Below are 22931 nucleotides of genomic sequence, written 5' to 3'. Positions count from 1 at the left end.
CTTTCCATTTTTCAGCCTGGATTTGGTCATCAGAGTCTAGTCTCGCGGTGCTCTTGCTTTTTGTTTTTGGTTATAGAGGTTATAGTTAGTTCAGTCCAGAAGTTCTTTACGCTCTTTCAGCAGTTTCTAACGACCCCCTCATCTCTCCCACGATGCAGGGTTACCACCCGATGCCCCATGAAGCAGAGATCGCGCACACGAAGAAGCTGTTCCGAAGGAGGAGAAATGACCGGAGGTAGGAGAGGCTCTGCCGTGGGCCTTGGCGTCTCTTGTCCTCTGTCGGCTGCCTGTAGCTGGGTGGTTCCAGGCTGGGCTTTGCTGTTGCCCCGCTGAGCACGACTTGAGGCAGGGGGAGCAGGGTTGGTTACCGGTTGAGAGTCCCCCTCTGGGAGTGGCAGCTCCGCTTCTCTCGGTGGCCTAGGCAGTGGATACCTTCATGAGCCTGCTGTGGACCCCCATCCTCACCTCCTCTTCCTGGAGGGGAGCTCTGGGGGCGTGGGGGGCAGAGGGGAGGGGCAGAAGGACACGCCCAGGTTTTTCACTCCGCAAGGAGAAGCACTCTTCCCCCAACCTTCCAGCCACAATAGCCGCGTCCTTCAGGGGACTGAGACCGGCTCACTGCGTGTCCTGACGTGTGGCCTCCAGGAGGCTCCTGGAGCCTGTAATTCCAGGCTGTCTGTCTCTCCTTCTCCCTGGTCCTTGGGCGTCGTCCCTGTTCATGCTGGCCCTGCTGTGCCAGGCAACGCACACGTCTGCTACCACGCGTGCTGCTGTCCATGCGTGCCTAGAGTCGCTCCCTTAGACCCAGGCTGAGCTGGGCTCTCCCTGGAGTGTGGACAGCCGGACAGCCAGAGGCCAGGACGGGCAAGGGGGTGCCTGGGGAGGAAGGAGCACTGAGGCTGGGCATGCTGGAAATGTGGACATTTATTTTTTTTTCAAGGGCAAAAGCCCTTTTTTTTTTTTAATTTTAAATGCATCTTTTTATTGTGAGCTTTAACATATGTACATAATAGTGATAACTTTCAAGGTGCAATTTAACATCAAAGAATGTCGTGGGTCACAGTTCCATAACTTCAGCCATTTCCGTTATTGTAAAATATAACATACGTACAGAAAGGTGTCAACTCTCAATGTACAGCTCAACAAGCAGCTGTGTAGGTAATTTCAAAAATTGTAATGGATTACAGTTCCACAGTCTCAGTCTGTTCCCTGTTATGCAATACAAGGTATATACAGAAAGGTGAAGACCATCAAGGCACAAGTCAATGAGCAGCTATAGAGCAAATCCCAAAGGATGCTATGGCTTCAGTTCCACCTGTCATTTACCTCCTTCTAGCCATTCCGACACCCCAGCATCCAAAAAGATATATATATAATTGTATAAAGTTTCAGTATTCATAGACCTTTGTTAAATCTTTTTTGTTGCTACCCCTTCCTCTCACTTAATCTCTTTCTCCATCTTCGGGGGTGTCTAGGCAGTGAGCACCCTAACTTGTTCATATTGAAAGGGGGTGTTGACAGGATGGGGAAGGGGTCATATCTGATAGTTGATCTTAAAGAGGCTGTTGCCTCTAGGTTTTAGGACTTGTCTGGCACAGGAACAATCTGGTGGATTTAAGTTTCTGAAAGAAAAAACTTAGTGAATCTTTTATAGAATCTCAGGTAGGGACCTAGGTATTTGGAGACTACTTTTGGTAAGGGCATGGCATTCTGTGGCCGTTTGGGGTGTCTAGCAGGAGCTTGCATAAGAGAAACCGCCAGTATAGCCTCCTGACTCTATTTGGGATCTCTCAGCCACTGTGACCTCAGCTTTTTTTCCCCCTTTTGGTCAAGTAGGCATTTTCAATCCCTCACTGCGGGGGCTGGGCTCATTCCTGGGAGTCATGTCGCACACCACCAGGGAGAGTCATTCCCCGGGGAATCATGTCCCCTGTGAGGGGGGTGAGGTTAATGAATTTATTTGCCAAGTTGGGCTTAGAGAGAAAAAGGTCACCATCTGAGCAACAAAAGAGGCTCCCTGGAGGTGCATAAGGCGTAATTATAGGAGGGCTCAGCCTGCCATTTACAACGCTAAATTTCACAGTAGCAATCCTCAAGTCAAGGGCTTGATTTATTAAGTAGTGGGTTTCTAATTTCACTTAATATATATTCTATCCCAAGATAAATGGTCAGTTTCTTACAGTATATTCACTTAGTTGTACAATCATCATCACTCTCAACTTTAAACAATTATAACATAATACATCCTAGTGCTCTTATCAGTTGCTAATTATCATCCCTAGCATTAGTGCAGTCTTGGTAAGATATTCCTATTAAATATAGTCTTTAATATGTAACATATAGTTTTTCCATATATCATTCTGTTGTTAACCCTCTGCACCAGTGTCATACCTTGTAAGTATATCATTCTAACACTTATTTAGGTTTGTGGTGCTAATCTGTGGGTTACATGCCTTTAAACAACCATTTACAAACATGTTTGGCTTCAATGCATCACTGATACTTATAATCCCATTAATGAACCATAGTCACACCTGACCATTCCCATACCATTAAGTTCACCCTCATTCTCATATCTGTACATATTAGATTATCATTCCCCCTTCACTAGCTTCTGCCTATATCCAGGTCCCCTATATTCTACATTATAAGACACTTATTTAACATTTTTCATGGAGTTCACGTTAGTGGTAACTTACAATGTCTCTCCTTTTGTGTCTGGTATATTTTACTCAGCGTTATGTCTTCAAGGTTCATCCATGTTATATGTTTCACAACCTCATTCCTTCTTACTGCCGTGTAGTATTCCATCATATGTATATACCACATTTTGTTTAGCCACTCATCTGTTGAAGGACATTTGGATTGTTTCCATCTCTTGGCAATTGTGAACAATGCCACTGTGACCATTAGTGTGCAAATATCTGTTCATGTCACTGCTTTCAGATCTTTTGGGTGTGTACTGAGAAGTGAAATTGCTGGATCATAGGGTAACTCGATATCTTGTTTTCTGAGGAACTGCCAAACTGTCTTCCAGAGTGGCTGTACCATTATTTATTCCCACCAACAATGAATAAGAGTTCCAATTTCTCCATGTCCTCTTCAGCATTTGTAGTTTCCTGTTTGTTTAATGGCAGCCATTCTTATTGGTGTGAGATGATATCTCATTGTGGTCTCAATTTGCATCTCCCTAACAGCTAGTGAAGATGAACATTTTCTCATGTGTTTTTCAGCCATTCATATTTTCTCCTTGGAGAAATGTCTTTTCATATCTTTTGCACATTTTATAATTGGGCTGTTTGTACTATTGTTGTTGAATTGTAGGATTTCTTTATATATGCAAGATATTATTAGTCTCTTATCAGATATATGGTTTCCAAATATTTTCTTCCATTGCATTGGCTGCCTCTTCACCTTTTTTGACAAATTCCTTTGACGTACAGAAGCTTTTAATTTTAAGGAGTTCCCATTTATCTATTTTTCTCTTTTGTTGCTTGTGCTTTGAGTGTAAGGTCTAAAAAGCCACCTCCTATTACTAGGTCTTAAAGATGTTTCCCTACATTATCTTATGGGAATTCTATGGTACTGTCCCTTATATTAAAGTCTTTGATCCACTTTGAGTTAATTTTTGTATAGGACGTGAGGTAGGAGTCCTCTTTCATTCTCTTGGATATGGATATCCAGTTCTCCCATCCCCATTTGTTGAAAAGACTGTTCTATCCCGGTTCAGTGGATTTGGGAGCCTTATCAAAAATCAGTTGACCATAGATCCGGGGGTCTATTTCTGAATTCTCAATTTGATTCCATTGATCAATATATCTATCTTTGTGCCAATACTATGCTATTTTGACTACTGTGACTTTATAGTAGGCTTTAAAGTCAGGAAGTGTAAGTCCTTGCAGTTTTTCTTTTTTAGGATGCTTTTGGCAATTTGAGGCCCCTTTCCCTTCCAAATAAATTTGATAACTAGCTTCTCCAAGTCTGCAAACTAGTTTGTTGGAATTTTGATTGGTATTGCATTGAATCTGTAGATCAGTTTTGGTAGGATTGACATCTTAATGATATTTAGCCTTCCTGTCCATGAACGCAGAATATCTTTCCAACTCTTTAGGTCCCCTTTTATTTCTTTTAGTAAAGTTATATAATTTTATGTGTAGCGGTCTTTTACATCCTTGGTTAAGTTTATTCCTAGGTATTTGATTTTTTTAGTTGCTATTGTGAGTTGCTTCTTCTTGAGTGTCTCTTCAGTTAGGTCATTTCTAGTGTATAGGAACATTACTGACTTGATGTGTATTAATCTTGTATCCCGTCACTTTGCTGAATTTGTTATCTCAGATAGCTGTTTCGTTGATTCCTCAGGGTTTTCCAAATATAAGATCATATCATCTGAAAATAATGATAGCTTTACTTTTTCCTTTCCAGTTTTGATGCCTTTTATTTCTTTGTCTTGCCAGATTGTTCTGGCTAGAACTTCTAGCACAATGTTGGATAATAGTGGTGACAGTGGGCATCCTTGTCTCATTCCTGATCTTAGAGGGAAGGCTTTCAGTCTCTCACCATTGAGTACTATGCTGGCTGTGGGTTTTTCATATATGCCCTTTACATACTGAGGAGGTTTCCTTCAATTCCTAACTTTTGAAGTATTTTTATCAAAAAAGGATGCTGAATTTTGTCGAATGCTTTTTCTGCATCTATCGAAATGGTCATTTGATTTTTCCCTTTTGATTTGTTAATGTGTTTTATTACATTGATTGATTCTCTTATGTTGAACTACCCTTGCATTCCTGGGATGAACCTCACGTGGTCATGGTGTATGATTTTTTTAATGTGTCTTTGGATTCGATTTGCAAGTATTTTGTTGAGAATTTTTGCATCTGTATTTATTAGGGAGATTAGCCTGTAGTTTTCCTTTCTTGTAGCATCTTTATCTGGTTTTGGTATTGGAGTGGTGTTGGCTTCATAAAATGAGTTAGGTAGTGTTCCATTTTCTTCAAGTTTTTGAAAGAGTTTGAGTAAGAATGGTGTCAATTCTTTTTGGAAAGTTTCGTAGAATTCCCCTATGAAGCCATCTGGCCCTGGGCTTTTATTTGTAGGTAAATTTTTGATGGCTGATTGTATCTCTTTACTTGTGATTGGTTTGTTGAGGTCTTCTACTTCTTCTCTGGTCAGTCTACGTTGTTCATGTGTTTCCAGGAAATTATCCATTTCCTCTAGATTGTCTAGTTTGTTGCCATACAGTTTTTCATAGTACCCTCTTAGGATTTTAAAATTTTCTTTGGGATCTGCAGTAATGTCCCCATTGATTTATTATTTTGTTTATTTGGGTCTTCTCTTTTTTACTTTGTCAGTCTAGCTAAGGGTTTGTCAATCTTTTTGATCTTCTCAAAGAACCAACTTTTGGTTTTATTTATTCTCTCTATTGTTTTTTTTTTCTCTGTATCATTTATTTCTGCTTTAATTCTTGTTATTTCTTTTCTTCTACTTGCGTTAGGATTAGTTTGCTGGTCGTTTTCTAGCTTCTTCATTTGTTCCATTAGTTCTTTGATTTTAGCTCTTTCTTCCTTTTTAATGTATGCATTTAGATCTATAAATTTCCCCCTCAATACCACCTTTGCTGCTTCCATAAGTTTTGATATGTTGTGTTCCTGTTTTCATTTGTCTCTAGATATTTAGCAATTTCTCTTGCAATTTCTTCTTTGACCCACTGATTGTTTAGGAGTGTGTTGTTTAACCTCCAGATATTTGTGAATGTTCTAGATCTTTGATGGTTATTTACTTCTGATTGTTTTCCATGTTGGTCAGAGAATGTGCTTTGAATAATTTCAATCTCTTAAAATTTATTATTGAGGCTTGTTTTATGCCCTAGCATATGTTCTAGCCTGGAGAAAGTTCCATTAGCACTAGAGAAGAATGTGTATCCTGGTAATTTGGGATTTAATGCTCTGTATATGTCTGTTAAGTCTAATTTGTTTATCACATTATTTAGGTTCTCAGTTTCCTTACTGGTCCTCTGTCTGGTTGATCTATCTATAGGAGAGATTGATGTATTGAAGTCTCCCACAATTATTGTGGAAAATCTATTGCTTCCTTCAGTTTTGACAATGTTTATCTCATGTACTTTGGAGCACATTAATTGGGTGCATAAACATTTATGATTGTTATTTCTTCTTGGTGAATTGTCCCCTTTATTAGTATACATTGTCCTTCTTTGTCTCTTATAACATCCTTGCATTTAAAGTCTGTTTTATCTGAGATTAGTATTGCTACCCCTGCTTTCTTTTGGCTGTGGCTTACATGGAATATATTTTTCCATCCTTTTACTTTCAATCTTTTTGTGTCACTGGGTCAAGATGAGTGTCTTGTAAACAGCATATTTTTGGTTCAGCTATTTTAATCCATTCTGCCAATCTGTATCTTGTAATTGGGGAGTTTAATCCATTCACATTCAGTGTTGTTACTGTGAAGGCAGTTCTTGAATCAGCCGTCTTATCCTTTGGTTTTTATTTGTCAGATCTATTTTTTCCTCGATTTCCTCTAAGTTACCCTTACTTATACTCTTCAGTTCTGTGCTCTTCTCTAGGCATCTCTCTCCTTTCTTTTTTTCTCCACTGGTAGAGCTCCCTTTAGTATTTCTTATAGGACAGTTCTCTTGTTTACAAATTCTCTCAGCATTTGTTTGTCTGTGAAAATTTTTAGCTCCCCCTCAGTTTTGAAGGAGAGCTTTTCTGGATAAAGAATTCTTGACTGGCAGTATTTTTCTTTCAAAGTTTTAAATATGTCATACCACTGCCTTCTCGCCTCCATGGTACCTTTTGAGTAGTCACTACTTAGTCTTATTCTGTTTTCCTTGTATATGGTGAATTGCTTTTCTCTTGCTGCTTTTAGAACTTTTTCCTTCTCTTCAGCATTTGACAATCTAATCAGAATATGTTTTGGAGAGGGTTTATTTGGATTTATTCTATGTGGAGTTCTTTGGGCATCTTTGATTTGCATATTTATGTCATTTAGAAGAGTTGGGAAGTTTTCCTCAACAATGTCTTAGAATACTCTTCTTAGCCCTTTACTTTCCTCTTCACCTTCTGGAACACCAGTGATTCTTATATTTGTGAGCTTCATATTGTCCATCATTTCCCTGAGATCCATTTCAAATTTTTGAATTTTTTTCACCATTCGTTCTTTTGCGCTTTCGCATTCATCGTCCTGTATTTGTTCCTCTACGTCTTCACTTCTGCCTTATGTGTCTAAAGAATATTTTTAATTTGATCAACAGTATCTTTTATTTCCATAAGATCTGCTATTTTTTTGTTTACTCTTGCAAATTCTGCTTTATGCTCTTCTAGAGTCTTCTTCATGTCCTTTATATCTGGAGCCATGACATTGATGTTTGTGTGCACTTCTTTGATTAATTGCTCCAAGTTCTTTGTCTCCACTGACTTTTTAATTTGGATGTTTGGGTTATCCATATCTTCTGGTTTTTTCATATGCTTTACAATTTTCTTATCTTGATAGGGTTCTTTTAGATGTGCAGGATTAGTTGAATCTTTATAATTTGGCAGAGCTACAGCTTGGTGAAGTGCACGTTCCCTGATCTACCAGCAGATAGAGCTCTTGAGCCACCTCTTCCCCTCAAGCCAGTTCACCCCCAGCTTCATCTGTGCACTGAGAGGGGGTCCTAAGCATATGGAAGTCCAGTCAGTGCACCAATTTTCCATGTGCACTGGGGACTGCCAGCCCTGTGGGTGGGGGCCTGCCCTGCACAGTTTGGCAGGGAGTCCACTCCAGGACATAGTGGTCCCAGCCGTTCGCAGGGCTGTGGGTGGAGTGCTCTGGAAGTACACAACTGCGCTTCTCATCTTCCATCTTAAATGCCCCACAGTCCCTGTCTGCCATGCGCCCAAGAGTCCCTGGGATTGGGGGAGGGCTCCTGGCACTTCCGTGTGGCACAGTCACCTCTAGGCTGTGCACACCGCGGACTTCTGTGGAGGAAGAGTGGATGCTGTCACAAGCCCGCCAAATCCCAAATTCCCTCAAGGAAGCTCTTGGCCACGGGGTTGTGAAGGGGTGTCTCCCCAGTCGACTGCAAAGATGGCTGCACTCATCTGTCTGCTCCAACCGCCAGTCCCTGGCACGGAGGCTCTTGACCGCAGGTCTGCAAAGGGTTATCACCTGAGCCAAGTGCTGAGGAGGGTGCCCGGGGCATGGAAGGCTGGTCCCCTCCGCGCGCGTCAGCCGGCTCCAACAACCCATTCCCTGGTGGCGTTCCGGGCCGAACGCTCACCGGTCTTAAACTCAGCCCCTCGGTTTCTCCAAGTACACACTCACTATTGGTGTAGAAGTCCCTTCCCAGCTGGTGGAACCCTGGATCTGCTATTCTGGAGCACTTTCTGTCCTTTAATGTTTTTCATGGAGGAGAGTTTTGCTCTGTCTCTCCTAATCCACCATCTTCCTGGAAGCTGGACATTTATTTTTTTAAAAGACTTTCTTATCTGGAAAGGTCTTCAAAATATATTTTAAGTGGAAAAATCCAGGTGCAGAACAAAATTCGCCATTTGGCCATTTGTGTAAAAGGGGGGTGAAAGAGTATATTTTTTGCTTGAATAAGCGTAAATTATTTCCGGTTGGAAATACAAAACAAGAACAAAAAAAGAAAAGGCTTCTGCCTGGAAATGGGGTATCCCCAACATGGGGTGTTTCTCCTTAGGGAATTTCTTCTTAGGTAAAGGTTTTACTTTTATCTTGTGGTTTCACCTTCAGTGAGCAGAGAATATTCTCAGGGAGCCAAGAAACAGTCCAGCCAGCATCGCTTCCTCAGAGAATGAGCTGTGCCTCCTCCCTTCCCCAATGACAGCCCCCTGGGGACTGAGGGTTGTGGCTGAGTGGTGCCTGTGATCCTGCCCCCCTGGACGAGGGGTATTAGGTGGTGGCCACAGCTCTTGGGTGGGTGGAGGACTGGGCTCCCGGAATGCCTCGTAATCAGCTGGTGGATTTCTTGGGTCTGAAGACGTTTGCGGAGGACAGTAAATGCACAGCTTGCTGGGAGGGAGGCAGTCCTGGCTTAGACATCAGAACCGTGAGGTGCTTTGTGCAGCAGCAGCAAGAGGGAAGACTGTGCTAGCAGAGTTGGTCCAAGCCCTACTCCCGGACAGACCAGAAGCTGTGGAGTTGCATCGTGGGTGCTGCTCTTTTGCCAGGCAGCATCCTTGGCTCCCGGCTGGGGGAAGCAGTAGGGTGTACCCCTGTGGGAGGAATGGAGGTCCCAGGCTGAGTGTCTCTCCTCCTCTGCGCCTGCGGTCCTGATGGCAGAGGACCCCGAGAATGTGTGTCCCTGTGGTATTGGGAGTCCCTGCACTTCCGACTGGGCGGACACCTTCTGACCGGGGCAGTGGCAGCCGCCGCTCAGCGGCCAGGTCCACCGCATCTCCATGTCTGACAGGTCGCCTCGCTCAGCGGGAGTCCCCTGCGCACAGAGGCAGTGCCAGGCCTCCGGAAAGCAGCAGCCTGCCCAGGAATGTAGGAGAGGCGCACGACAGGCAAGGACAGGGAAGTGGAACTTCCGCTTAGCCGTGCTTGCGTTAACACCCAGTTTAGGTCAGCACCCCTTGAAGAGGATGTGGGCCTGGGACAGGGCCCAAAGCCAGGCAATAAAGATGATTAAAGGGATGGAAAATATGTCCTGCGAGGAAGGCTAAGGGGACAGGATCAGGGAAGAGGAGGCCAAAGGGAAAGAATGTTGATGCTGTTAATTTCATGAGAGATTTATGCAGCGGAAGGAGAGCCGTTGCCTCCACGTTCACAGGGACCCAATCCGGGGAAATAAGCTTAAATGGATGCAGGATTGCTTTCAGCTGGACCAAAGATGAACTCGAGGAATGAACTTCTTGGCCATCAGGGGGGCAGACTCTGCAACCCGGGGAGGGGAGTGAGGGCAGGCAGGCATATCGCAAGCAATTACTGGGCCCCAGCAGGTGTGCTCCGTCTTCATTCCCAATCTGGAATACAGTGGAATCCATCACTCACTAACATCCTGGAGAGGTTGTGGAGCCCCAGGCCACAGGGACTTTCAGAAGAGCAGGCAGCCTCTTGATGTAGGGACCTCAGTTGTCTGAACTCAGGGAGCCAGAACCAGGAGCCTCTTGGGTCCTTCTTGGTAGATCATGTGGCTCTGACATTTGAAGAGCAACTGCAGAATATTATCAGGACAGCATTAACCCTCACAGCTGATGATGGCTAGTAGTGGGCTTGCTAAGCCCCAAGGCTTTATATTTGACCTCGGTAGTTACAACTTTTGTATAGCAGGTTAACCTCCCTAATTATTCTGGGCTTAAACCGCCCTGACAGTGGCTTGCATTCCTTAGGCACACCAGGTGGCAGAAGGGCAGGGCACCAGAAGCGGTTTTGGTGGCCAAGGCATAGTCACCATCTATGTCGTCTCTGATTCCCCCTCCTTAACTCTCCTCCCCACTGTTAAGGGGAAAAACAGACACTGTTCCCCCATTTAACAGATGGAATCACTGAGGCCAGGGAGAGTACTCAGGTTTATTCAGCTTAGAAGTGGCAGACCTGAATTTGCCTAGACTGACTCCAAATCAGAGGCCCTTTTAATTCCAGAGCCTCAGGTGAAAGGCCCAGCAGGTTGCTGTTTGGTGCCTAGCAAGTGTGGCTATAATTTCACATGAAGGAAAGTGTCCAGCTCAATCCCCCGGGTCCTCTTCTTGGCCTGCCTTCAGGGTTCTGTGGCCTTCTATCTTCTTGCAGAGTGACCAGAGTCAGTTTCAAGTCACTGCAAACTCCGTGCAGCCCGGGCCTGTAGCTGAACCTGGGATTCTGGGATTCCCCGGGGCCTGGAGCAGGAGTTCTCAAACTGGGAGTTGGAACCCTATTCTTCACGCAAGTCTCACGTGGCCTCTTGGGAGTGTTAGGTGTGTGCTGTTACTGCTTTTGTTTTCCATTTAAGTCTAAGGATATTAGGAAGCTGAATAATAGAGTAAAGACGCATGCCCTGGATTAGACAGCTGGGCTGTGAGTCCCACCTCCTCCCATCACTCACTCGTGATCTTGGCAAGTGACTTCACACCGGGAAAGCGCTATTTCCTCCTTGGTAAAATGGGTGCACTAATTGAGAGGCATAAATGAGCTCATCCTTGCAGAACGCCTAGAACCGTCTCAGCGTCAGCCCCCTCTTCAGGTCAGATGGGGAACCGAGTTATCCTGGACGCATTTTAAGGAGAGGATGGAGTGTAGGTGAGGGTGGAGTGTAGATGCTGGTGGTGAGGGATGGGCTTTAGCTCCTTAGCCCAGAGGCCAGGCACCGGCATGGATTGTTCCTTCTCGGGTGTGAGCTTTCCAAGCTCTGCCCTCACTTCCAGGGCTCCCAGGCCCAAGCTGGCTGGGCAAGAGGCCATCTCCAGAGCAGTCTGCTGCAGAAAACCCATGTTCTGTGGGCAAGGTCAAGGGGGCCCTGGGATTTAAAGTTGAGTTGTGGGTGTCTGTTTTCCCATTTTACAGAAAAAAAAACTTACGGACAGTTCAAATATTTTCTCCTTTAAAATGTTCTCAAAACTTTGACAACCAGTACCATGTGTTTATTTTTGGAAGCTAGGGAAGGATGTTTGCAGATTTCAAACAAAATTATGCATTCTATATGAATTTACTTACGCACTCCTCAAGAGTGGGCTGCCTCCAGGTGCTCTGTCCCCAAACAAGCCGGAGACCTGCTGGTTGGAAGGGAGCCTGCTGAGGCTCGCCTCCCAGCCGCCCAAGCTCTGCCCACTGCAGGCAGGAGAGGGGAGTGGGATTCACCAGAGGGCCTGGCTTAGGGCCTGGCCAGCCCATGACTATCTGCTTGTGTTTACCTTGAGGGCAGTCTCTCATCCCCACAGGACACAGGGGGTCTCTCCACCCACCCCCCATCCAACCCATCCTCCACTTTATGGAATGAGCAAACCGAGGCAATGAACAGATGTCACCGTCTGTTTCCTGGGAAGCACCCTCTAGGATAGGGATCAGCAGACAAGACATGTATTAGGGAATGCTCTTGGGATCAATACCTGTAGAAGGGAAGGGAAGGAAGCAGGTTTGGGCAGAGAGGGAAGTTGAGCTGCAGTGCAGTGCAGTGCCGTCCTCACCTGTCCTCACCTGTCCCAGGGTGGTGAGGAGCTGGGCCTCATGTTAGACCCTGCAAGTGGTGGAAGCCTCAGCTTACCTTACAGGGAGTTCTGAAGTTGGGGTGACTCTAGAGTTGTCCCAAAATGGAATGAGGGGGGTGGGCCTTTAAACCCCCACATCCACTGGTCATTGGATGTGCACTGCCCTGGGGAAGGGGGCTGACAGCTGCGTGCTGCCTGCACAGCACTGCCGGCAGCTGGGGGAGTGGGCATGTTGTTCCCGACAGGGGCTCTGGGTGGCACAGCCCAGTGAACACCCCATGGAGCACTATTGAACTCTTCAGCTAGGATTTACTGAGCAGTGCTCTGAGCTATAGTCTGTGCTCTGAAGGTTACAAGGGAAGTGCAAGGCGCTGTCCCTGCTCCCAAGGACCTGATGGTAGAGCTTGCAAAGTGACACTCTCACTCCAGAATCAACCAGAAAGTTGTGCACAACTGTACAGCATCCAAGTGTTATCTTGCAGAGGTTCAGACAAAGAAGCGATCTTCGGGGATGATTACAGACGCTCCCGAAGGAGGTGGGGATAAACGTTGCTGTGAGACAGGAGGAGTCTTTGGAGAGGAGGTGGGAGGATGTCTGGTTGAGAGGAGCATGAAAGCTGCAGCTAAACAGGTGCCAGAGCCCAGGGATTTGCCGCCCTCCCCAGAAGTCACCCCCACACAGTCTCCCAGAAGCAGAGCCAGGTGGGTGGAGCAAAGGCTGCTGCTTTCCCCAACTGAACTAACTAGAAGACGAAAATCACAGAGCCCACTGGCTCCTGAGGACCCAGCCCCAGACTCTTCTAGAAGTCTCAGCAGACTCTGCAGGCTCCAGAGCCTGCCCCCCAACGATTAGAGAGAGGCCGCTCATGGAGGCACTAGTGGCCTATCCCACCAAAGCCCAGGCAGCCAGGGAGACAGGAGAGCCATTCTCCAAATTAATTTGTTTCATTAAGAGAGGTCTCAGAAGGGTTTGTTTACTCCACTTGCAAAGCAGATTTGAAAAGAAGGAGAGAATACTGTGGCCGGACCCAGCTAGTGATCTAGGCAGGGGAGCGAGCCGTCCTCACCTGTCCTCACCTGTCCTCACCTGTCCTCACCTGTCCCAGGGTGGTGAGGAGCTGGGCCTCATGTTAGACCCTGCAAGTGGTGTGAGGCCACGGCAGCTCCCACAGCTGAGCAGGACTGTGCCTTGGTGTCCTCCTATCGCTGAACCAACTAAGAATCCCGCCCCTCCCTCCCATTCCCTCCACCGACTAGATCCAAACTCACCGTGGGCCAGGCTCCTTCTCTGTGGACACGGTGTCAGCCATCAGATTGGACTTTGCAAATTCTCTGGGACATCATCAAAGTCACTGATAGAAATGAACAGGACATCTAGTGGTGATGGTCGTACAGGCTTGTGATTATACTAAAACCCACTGGATTGTATATTTTAAAAGTTTTGTGGCATGGAAAACATATAGCAAAAACCTTTTTTTGATGAACAGGATGGATGATGCGGCAAGCCCTGGGAATACCTCTTCGAGCTTGATGTTTGCATCAAGATTGTGTCAGGCTAGTAACCGTTTCAAAAAAGGTCGTGGATTTGGTCTGGACTTGACTTGGTCTGTATGAACCTTTTCTTCCAGACCATCTATCTGGGAATCTCTTTGGGATGTTTTTCCAATTTTTGAAAATTGGAGCTATACACACATAGCTCCAGTCTCCAGCACTTTGCCTGTTCTCCAGAATTCCTCAGACATGATCTGGGCCATTTATGACCTCACTTGAAGGGGTCTGTCTTAGTTTGCCAGGTCTGCTATGACAAGTACCACACATTGATTGCCTTAAATAACAAGAATTTATTGGTCCACAGTTTTAGGGGCTAGAAATCCAAAGTCAAGGCCTCGACAGGCCTTGCTTTCTCCCTGAGTCTGTAGTGTCCTGGTGCTGGCTTGCTGCGGTCCTTGGGGTTCCTTGGCTTGCATCTCTGCCTCCGTCCAAGGGCAGTGGCTCTCTCTTATGCCTGGTCCTCAGGTGTCCACTAACTTCTGGTGTCTACCTTTGATTATAAAGACTCTAGTAATGTGGATTAAGGCCCATCCTGATTCAATCTGGCCTCATCTGAATAGAATCTTTGAAGATCCTGTTCACAGATGAGTCCACCCCTGTACTCACCTTAACACTTGCAAGGTCCTTTTTTACAAATGGGTTCACACCCACAGGAACGTGGATTGAGACTTGAACGTGTTTTTTTGTGGGGGACAGTCCCCAGCAGTTTCTCTCATCTTGAGCAACGTCACCTCATCCCTTGTGCAGGAAGATGAGAACTCAGAGCCCTGGGCCGTCTCCTGTCCTCGCCTCCCCTGCCTCGGCTTTGTGTGGCTGCTCCAGCAGGCTCTGCCTTTTCTGGTCAACCTTATTCTTCCAGCAGAAGGCAAACCTGGGGGTAGGCGGGTCTCCTCTCACTCAGCTGCACCTCAATTTCCCATCACCTGCCTACCAGCAGCCCCGTGCTTCCCTCCTCCTTCTCACTCTACACGTGAAAATATAACTTGGGGATTGTCGCTAACATTTTTTAAGCCCCGCTCCTTGACCCTGCTCTGACAGTTCCATCCCATGCTTTGAGGGTCAGTGCTGGTGATGGGGGGCCCTCGTTCCATTCCTGAATCCACCCGACTTCTCCTTTTCCCTTCTGGACTCATGGGCGAGGCCCCTGTGGAATCTCTAGTGCCTCCTGAGACCCCTTGCTTTAGGCCACAGTGGCTTTCTGAAGCTTGCCATCCCCTCTAGCACCTCAGGACACACCATCAGTCATGGAGCTCTTCATCTACAAAAATGACTGCGTCCTAGATCGTGCCCACCAGGAACTGGTTCAGAGCCCGGAATCCATCCATCATTTGAACTCTCTCACATTCATTGTTTGGTTAGCCCTTTTGGAAGGCCTTGCTTTTTAAAACAGAGTAGAGAGATGCTGAAGGTAAAGGAAAATATTGTGAGTGATGGGATTTTAAGCCTCAGTAATTGATTTTATTTGTGTTGTAGGGGTAGGAGAGCCAGGGGGAAGAGAAGTGGGGAGCCAGAGACACCCCCTCCGCTGGTTGTCGCCCACCTGGGGTTGCCCTGAGCCCACTGTTGCTTTGTTCCTGGGATGACACCATCCCTGAAGCCCTCGAAAACTGTTCAGCCTTGCAGTGACTATCATTGTCACCCTGTCATCAGGAGATGGGGGCACAGAGAGGCAGATCCACACTCATTGCCTGCGGTTTGTCTTTCTATCCGAGCAAGGAAATTGCCCTCATTAAGTCCCTGCTAAAGATAGATAAGAAAATGGGGCAGGCAAACCCCCACCTGGCAGGCAGCCCTGTCAGTTTCTAAGCAAAATGAGTCAGACAGGGATTATTTTTAGGATCCTTCTCCTCCTCCCCCACGCCCACCCCCAGGCAGGCTCTTTGGGAGAGAAGAGCAGTTCGCTTCTTCAAGCCAGATGTCCGGGTCCAAATTTGATTGAAGCGGAGCCCTGAGAAGCTCCGAGAGGACCCCAGCCTTTGTACAAACCGTGGTGATCCAGATAATCCTGCAGCACGCAGCTGCCTCCCCCAGCGCTCCTGGGCAAAACAAGCTGCCAAAGGGGCTCCCCACCCAGGCTGGCCCACAGCTCCCCTATGTGTGATGCCCTCCGCTGCCCCTCTCTCCTGGGGCATGCTCCACACTCAGGACCTGCTCTCAGCACTCACCTCCAGGGGAGTGCAAGGCCCTGGGGTGCCCCTCCCAGAGAAGGCAAGTGTATCCCCTAGCCCAGGATCTGCATCCATGGGCGGTGCTAAAGAGGCTCAAGAGGTGGTATGCAGCTCATTCTGGTAGAACCCCGGGCACCAGGCCTTCCTACCCTGGCAGTGGGCACTTCCGAGTCCCGTGCCCACTGTTGCAGAGCAGAGCATTATTCTTCCTTGAGTGGTCCCTTCCCCTTTTCCCAGCCATTAGAATTCATTCAGACCCTGAAGCCCCAGAGAGAGAGAAGGGAGGCCTGGGGACATGCCTAGTGGCTGGCGGCCCCACTGGGCTACACCTGACATGGGAAGTAGAATGAACACCCCCAAGAATATAGTTGGTTTACTTAATTCTCTTCGGAGGCCTTTGTCTATCTGTTACTGAAAGGCTGGGCCTTTAGGGATTGGCTCACAAATGCTAAACCCCAACCCTTTATCCTCGCTCGCTGGCGCAGAGGGCAGCAGGCCACTCGGAGGGCCCAAGGGACCAGCCTCTGGCACTGAGTCCGCCCAGCCTTCCCTGGGGGCAGTGCGGTGGTTGGGTGCAGCTCAGGCCTCACCAGCCAGGAAACCCTGGGAAAGTAAAGGACCGCCCGAGCCTTGGCGTCCTCCTGCACCCCAGGACACGGATGTTCAGCCTGGGGCGATGCCTTTAGGGTGACAGGTGGAGCTGGGCTCTGTGTCTGCCTTCAGAAGACTGGAGTCCCCACCCCCTTCTGATGCGGATTTCTGGGACCCCCCTGCCCTGGGCAGCGTGCGGGGAAGGAAGGAACCCTGCTCAGGAGTTTGGGAGCCTGGGTTTTCATCCTGTGGTGCCCCCAAAGGAGTTCCATGACCCCTTTGGAGCCCCCAGTTTTCTCAGCTATAAAATGGGGTCCCTGATTCCAGCCCCAAAATGTCCCAGGGTAGTATTAGAAAGAGCACAGGACTGAAGATGGAAAAGGGAACACTCCTCAGGGAGGGGGAGACTCAACTGAGGGGCAGCCCAGAGGCTGGCTGGGGCTTGCAGGGCAATGAAGCTGCACCCCGTATCCTCATCCTCCCTGGTGGCAAGTTCCAGGAGGGCAGGGGACGTCTGCTTGGCCTCCAGGGCAGGGCCGCACCCTGGGCCCCACTCTGCCTGCCCAGCCCTCCCAGCCCCCTGGCCACTTAAGAGCAGGTGCTGGGTGGACCACCCGACTGAGAGGGCCGGCCGTGTACCCCCTTGCTCCAAGGGCCCTTTTCGCTGGACTCAGCGTCGGCCCAGCCCCAAAGTCATCCAGTGATTTAGCACACACTCACTCTGTTCCAGGCACTGTTGTGAGCCGTTTGCAGATAGTAGCTCATAATCTTCTCAACAACCCTATGTAGATTTCTCTGTTTGATGTGGGATCCGGCAAACCTGACTATTTAGGACCATGTTTTCTAATGGTTACAGGAGATACTCTTATCATCCATTTTACAGGTGAGGAAAGTAAGTTGCACAGAGAAGTGAAGTGATTTGTCCAAAGCCACAGAGCTGGAAAGTAGCGGAGCCGGAAGTCACCCCCAAGCAGCCCGGCCTCAGAGCCTGTGCTCTTAGCCATTATCTCTGCGGCAAACCTTCTCCTCTGTCCCCTCTTCCCCGTACCCACCTTCCCTCCTCTGGGTCCCTAACCTCATCTACACAACCCCCCTATTAACTATCTGGTTAACACATGCAAGGAGATGTTAAAGATGGTGTGGCCCTCTTAGTGGGGAGAGAGCTGCTATTTCAAGTGGATCGAGGGGAGTAATTCAGAGGAATAAAGGGTGAGATTTCAGACGGGGTTGCCACCCTCTGCCTTCTCAAGCCCTGCACCAGCTCAGCCATGCCCAGAGATCCTTCTCCTGTCTGGATGACTCACGAGTGGACATGTTTAGGGAGCCCCTGTGAGAGAGCAGGGTTCCCCAGGTTTCAAGGGTCCCGCTCGCTGAGAAGCCAGAGGGAGCATGCTCTGAGTTCAAATGGTGAGCAGCCCTCAGGGGCAGGGAATCCGACCCCGGAGAGAGTCCTCCACTGCCAGCCCCCACTCCCAGGAGGACAGGCCCGGGGTGTGAGGGTGCCATCCACTCCCCAGGGCTCCCCAGCAGTGACAGGGCACAGGTTTTAAAAATACAAGAAGCCTTCCTGCCTGGGTCAGCATTCACCCTGAGCTCCGGGAGTTATTTCTGAGTCTTCCCAGTAATTTAATTTTCGCCATTTATTCCAATGTGTGTGTTTTGGGGAGGCCGAGATGCCTCTGTTATGGTTGGGAGTATTTTGGGAGGCCCTGGTTTCCTTAAGTGATGCAGGGGCTCAATTAGGCACGACACCAGCAAACAGAAATAACATAACTCAGGAAGACAGGCCCTGGGTCCCAGAGGTGATACCAGCTCTTCTGCCCTGGGGGAAATGAAGAAGAAGGTGTCCCCTGGGCCCTACTCGGGGCATCTCTGAAGCAGCAGGTTGTGCCATTGTCTCCAGCTCCCTGAGCACTTGCAGGGTTCTAAACGCCCTTCGAAAAGTGGGCTGGATGGAGGTGCCCCTTTTTCGAAGTAGGCCCAGACAGGCAGACAGAGCCCGAGCACCAGGAGTAGACAGACCCGTGATGGGCCCTGTGGGTCCTGTTTGTAGAGGGACACTCAAACTCACCAGCAGTGTGTGGAGAGTTCAAAAGTTGCAGCTACCTACGCATTAGCATGATAGAGGTTTCTGGAGGAATTATTAGCAGCTTATAACCTTGCAGATAGGCCTTTAGAACACCCTGCCAGAACCGGCCTTACCCTGAGTCCCCCTACCAGTGCCCCCTGGAGGACATGGTCTGCTTATCCTGTCCCCTGCCCCTCTACCCGCCCTCCCCTCTGCTCACTGTGTCTCTGCTCACTGTGTCTCCATTCCCCAGGCTTCTCTCGGTGCCTTGACCAGGCCAAGCCTGCTCCTGCCCCTGCACTTGCTGCACTCTCTGCCCAAGACCTTTCTCAACCCCCACTTTCTCTTGCTGGCTCCTTCTTAGCTTGCAGATTCCACCTGTCCCCTTCCCACTCCCTCCACTGTCACTATTCAAGCCGTTTATTGCCCTCTCTTGATCTTCCCTGACCTTCCCTAACAGGAGTGGGCAGATCAGGCCTGACACAGACTGGGAGAGAGTTCCTGGGCTCACCTGGAGCAGGTGTGGCAGCTGAAGGATTTGGGGGGTGGGCAAGAGGCCTGAGAACATGGGGGCACTCATGCATTTGGGAGGGGGAGGAGGAGCCCAGTGTCCCAAGTAACCTCTAGAGGTAAACAGATGAGCCAAGGGCAAAAGCGGCTGCCCAGAGCCAGCTCCATGGTTCACCAGTCCCATAACCCACTGTGATTCAGGCTCCAGGGACATTTTTCCTAAAGAGCAGACCACCCACCCACCCTGCAGCTGGCTGGATTCCTCTGCTGCCACCCCATCCCCTCCCCAGGCTTGTCCACATCCTCTGTAACCCAGCGGCTCTTCAGCCATCACCATCACCTGGTGAGGTAAGGAATCTGTCAGACACCCCGCCCGCAGGAATACCACTGCCTTTGAGTTGTCTTAAACCCCCCTCTTTTCAGCTTCTAGGGGAGGTTCTCTATAGTACAGGATTCGGTGGACAGAGGATCCAATTTCAGGCTTGTTGCTTGTCAGGACTGACAACTGAACTCGGGGAAAATCAGGTATATGGATTTGAAACAAAAACGAGAGATGTTTTTAGAAAAGAAAACAGCATGGAGTGTTGTGCGTGTTTGGTCTGGTTGCCTGGTGGCTGCAGCAAACACATGTTCCAGGTTGGCTCGTGTGTCAGGGAGCAGATGGCGTGGCCTGGTCACCCTGAGCAGGAGGCCTGGCCCTGTGACCCACACGCTGCCGTGGCTCTAAGGAGCTGGGTATGGACTGGGTGGACAGAGAGAGGATGGGATTCTGACTTGGCCCCGATATTCCGGAGAAGCTCAGCCGGGAAGGGGGTAGGGAAGTGATCAGCAGGCCTCTCTGGGTGGGACCTGCAAAGGCCAGCTCCCTCCCAGGTCCCCTAATTCTGGTTCCCTTTGCATTGCCCCTCCAAGGTCAGCAGAGGAGCTTGGCAGCTCTTTCCTGGCCAGAGTTCTCATATTTTTAACTAGGATGCCTTATGCTGTGAGCAAAACTGGACTCGAGCAATTGGGAAAAACTAGCTCTGCCTCTTTTCCACCCCCTTTTGACAAGAGCTCCCATTTCCCACTACTCTCAAGTAACCCTTGTGCCCCAAGATTTATCTGACCTGCTTTCCATATAGTAGACGGGTGTCAGTGCTTGATCTGGCCTTAATGGGTAACCCTGGGCAGGTCACTCTGCATTTTAACTGGAGCCTTCAGTTATTACCCAAAAGAATTAAGAGAATGACATTGGTGCTAAAAAGCCAATGTGGGCAAGGTAGGAGGATGAGGGCGGAGTGGAGGGGTCATATTTTTTGAAGGCAGGTCTTTTAGCTCCTAAAAGCTGAAAACTATCCCTTTTTAGGCCAGCACTGTTTTTGCCTCTACCTTCCCCACCTGGAAGTCACATAAACGTGAGCCAGTGCAGGGCCCAGGCTCCAGCCCAATGGATAGACAGTCCTTTGAGCGTGCTGAGTCGTCTTCAGACTCGGTTTGAGTCCCGTTTCCTCCCATTACTAGCTGCCGTAGCTAAAAGTGAGGCATCTCTTCACCTCTCTGAGGCATGTTTCTCACCTACAAAACAGGACGTCTCCCTTGGAAGGCTGTTTTGTAGTTCAAATGAGATGATGCTCAAACACAGGCAAACTGCCAAGGGCTGCACAAACATGAAGACATCTTCCCTGTTTCTGTGTTTGTATTATACACACATCTGTGTTTATAGCTATGTCTGTGTATGTATGTATGTGTGTGTGACTGTTTTAGGGACTTTGCCAGTTCCTCCAAAGTTACTCTTTCCAATGACTGTTTGCTGGAAATGGAGCATGGCCTGGATGTTTGTGTTAGTAATCTGTTGGTGCGTAGCAAATGACCCCAATACTTAGCACTTAAAACAAGAAACATTTATTGTCTTGCACAGTTTCTGAGGGTCAGGAATCCAGGTGTAGCTTACCTGGGTGGTGGGGCGGTGGTTCCTTCTAGCTCAGGGTCTCTTCTGCAATCATAGCCGAGCTGTCGGCTGGAGTTGTAGTCATCTAAAGGCTCAACTGGGGCTGGAGGCTCTGCTCCTAAGCTCACTCACCAGGCTGTTGGAGGTCTCAGTTCCTCACTAGCTTTTTTTTTTAATGCAATTTTATTGAGGTATATTCACACGCCATATAATCCATCCAAAGCATATAATCAGTGGCTCACAGTATCATCATATTGTTGTGCATTCATCACCACAATTTTAGAACATTTTCAGTACTCCAAAATAAAAAAGTAAAAATAAACAAGAACATCCAAACCATCCCATACCCCTTATCCCCTATTATTTATATATATATATATTTTGCATTGTTTTATTATTCATCTGCCCATACACTGGGTAAAGGGAGTGTTAGTCACAAGGTTTTCACAATCCCATGGTCACATGATAAAAGCTATATAGTTATACAGTCATCATCAAGAATCAAGTCTATTGGATTACAGTTCAACAGATTCAGATATTGCCTTTTAGCTAATATGTAGTGTATTTAGTTTCTTATACACTAGAAACTAAAAAGAAATATGTCTATAATGCATAAAAATAACCTCCAGAATGACCTCTCGACTGTATTTGAAATCTCTCAGCCACTGAAACTTTATTTTGTTTCATTTCTTTTCCCCTTTTTGGTCAAAAAGGCTTTCTCAATCCCATGATTCCAGGGCCAGGCTTTTCCCTGGGAGTCATGTCCCACGTTGCCAGGAAGACTTATACCCCTGGAAGTTATGTCCCACATAGTGGAGAGGGTAGTGAGTTTATTTGCAGAGCTGGCTAAGAGAAAGAGGCGAATTGTGGTGTGTACATACAATGGAATATTGAATGGCTGCAAGAAGGAATGAAGTCGTGAGGCCTGCAACTAGATGAATGAACCTTGAGGACTTCATGTTGAGTGAAATAAGCCATAAATGAAAGGACAAATATTGTAGGCCTCACTAATGTAAACTAACTATAATGAGCAAATGCTGAGAATTAAATTTGAGAGCATAGGTTATCATGGGATAGAACGTGGACAGAGAATGGGCAATCGACTATGCAGGAGTGTGGAGTGTTTGATGAGGCTTGATGTAAAGGTTCGTAGACTGTAAGCTCCTCCTCCAGTCACATCTATTCCTGAGTTTTTTGACTGTTATTTAAGAGATATTCATTTGGAACAAAATTTGTATTCTCTGTAGCACCCTTTCGTTGCTAGCTTTTTGTCACAGGTGGGCCTCTTTACAGGGTGCTCCATGGCATGGCAGCTGGATTCTACCAGAGTGTGATCCAAGAGAGAGAAAGACAGACTGGCAGACAGAAACCAAGATAGGAGCTGCAGTATTTTTAAGAACTTAATCTCAGAAGTGACATACAATCACTTCTGCCATGTTCTGTTGGTCATGTAGACCAACCCTGGTCCTGTGTGGGAGGCGACTACATGAGGGTGTGAATCCCAGGCGGTGGGGCCATTGGTGGCTGCCTGGAAGCTGGCTGTCACAGCCCACCCTCTGTTCCCCAGCAACACACATCCCTCCTCCAGGCCAAATACACTCACCCTCTCCCAGTGTCTCATTTCATTACAGCAGCAGCTCAAAATCCAAAATCTCAACATCAAAATTAGGTCCAGGTGTGGATGCGGCTCCTTGGGTGTAGTTGCTAAGTACAGCTAGTTCCTCTCCATGTAAAGGCCTGTGAGTTTAAAGAGACAAGTTATCTACGCCACCGTGTACTCAACATACAGTGGTGGGACAGGCCTAGGATAACTGTCATAGACACTCCTGTTTGAGAAGTCATGCAGGAGGCCTTGGTCCAGAGCAGTTCTGAGATCCAGCCAGACAAAGACTAGAAGTTTGTTAATTAGAACTCAGTCCTACTCCTCCCCACCCTCTACCTTCAGGGTCTCCCAAGAGATGGCAGTCAAG

The 22931-nt window shown here is 47.8% G+C and overlaps 1 protein-coding gene across 4 annotated transcripts in view; it reads left to right on the top strand.

Moving 5' to 3' along the window:
• Positions 1-22931, top strand: part of CTIF (cap binding complex dependent translation initiation factor) — a 320346-nt gene that overhangs the window by 165634 nt on the left and 131781 nt on the right. For all 4 annotated transcript variants that reach the window (XM_037805811.1, XM_037805810.1, XM_037805809.1 and 1 more), the window contains one exon: positions 159-235. In XM_037805811.1, coding sequence (XP_037661739.1) covers positions 159-235 — 77 coding nt within the window. The remainder of the gene's footprint in view (positions 1-158; positions 236-22931) is intronic.

Source organism: Choloepus didactylus, chromosome 16 (genome assembly GCF_015220235.1).
Source record: "Choloepus didactylus isolate mChoDid1 chromosome 16, mChoDid1.pri, whole genome shotgun sequence".
NCBI classification, from domain to species: Eukaryota; Metazoa; Chordata; class Mammalia; order Pilosa; family Megalonychidae; genus Choloepus; species Choloepus didactylus.
The sequence above is the reverse complement of the archived record's forward strand: the minus strand, read 5'-3'. Positions and strand labels throughout refer to the sequence as shown.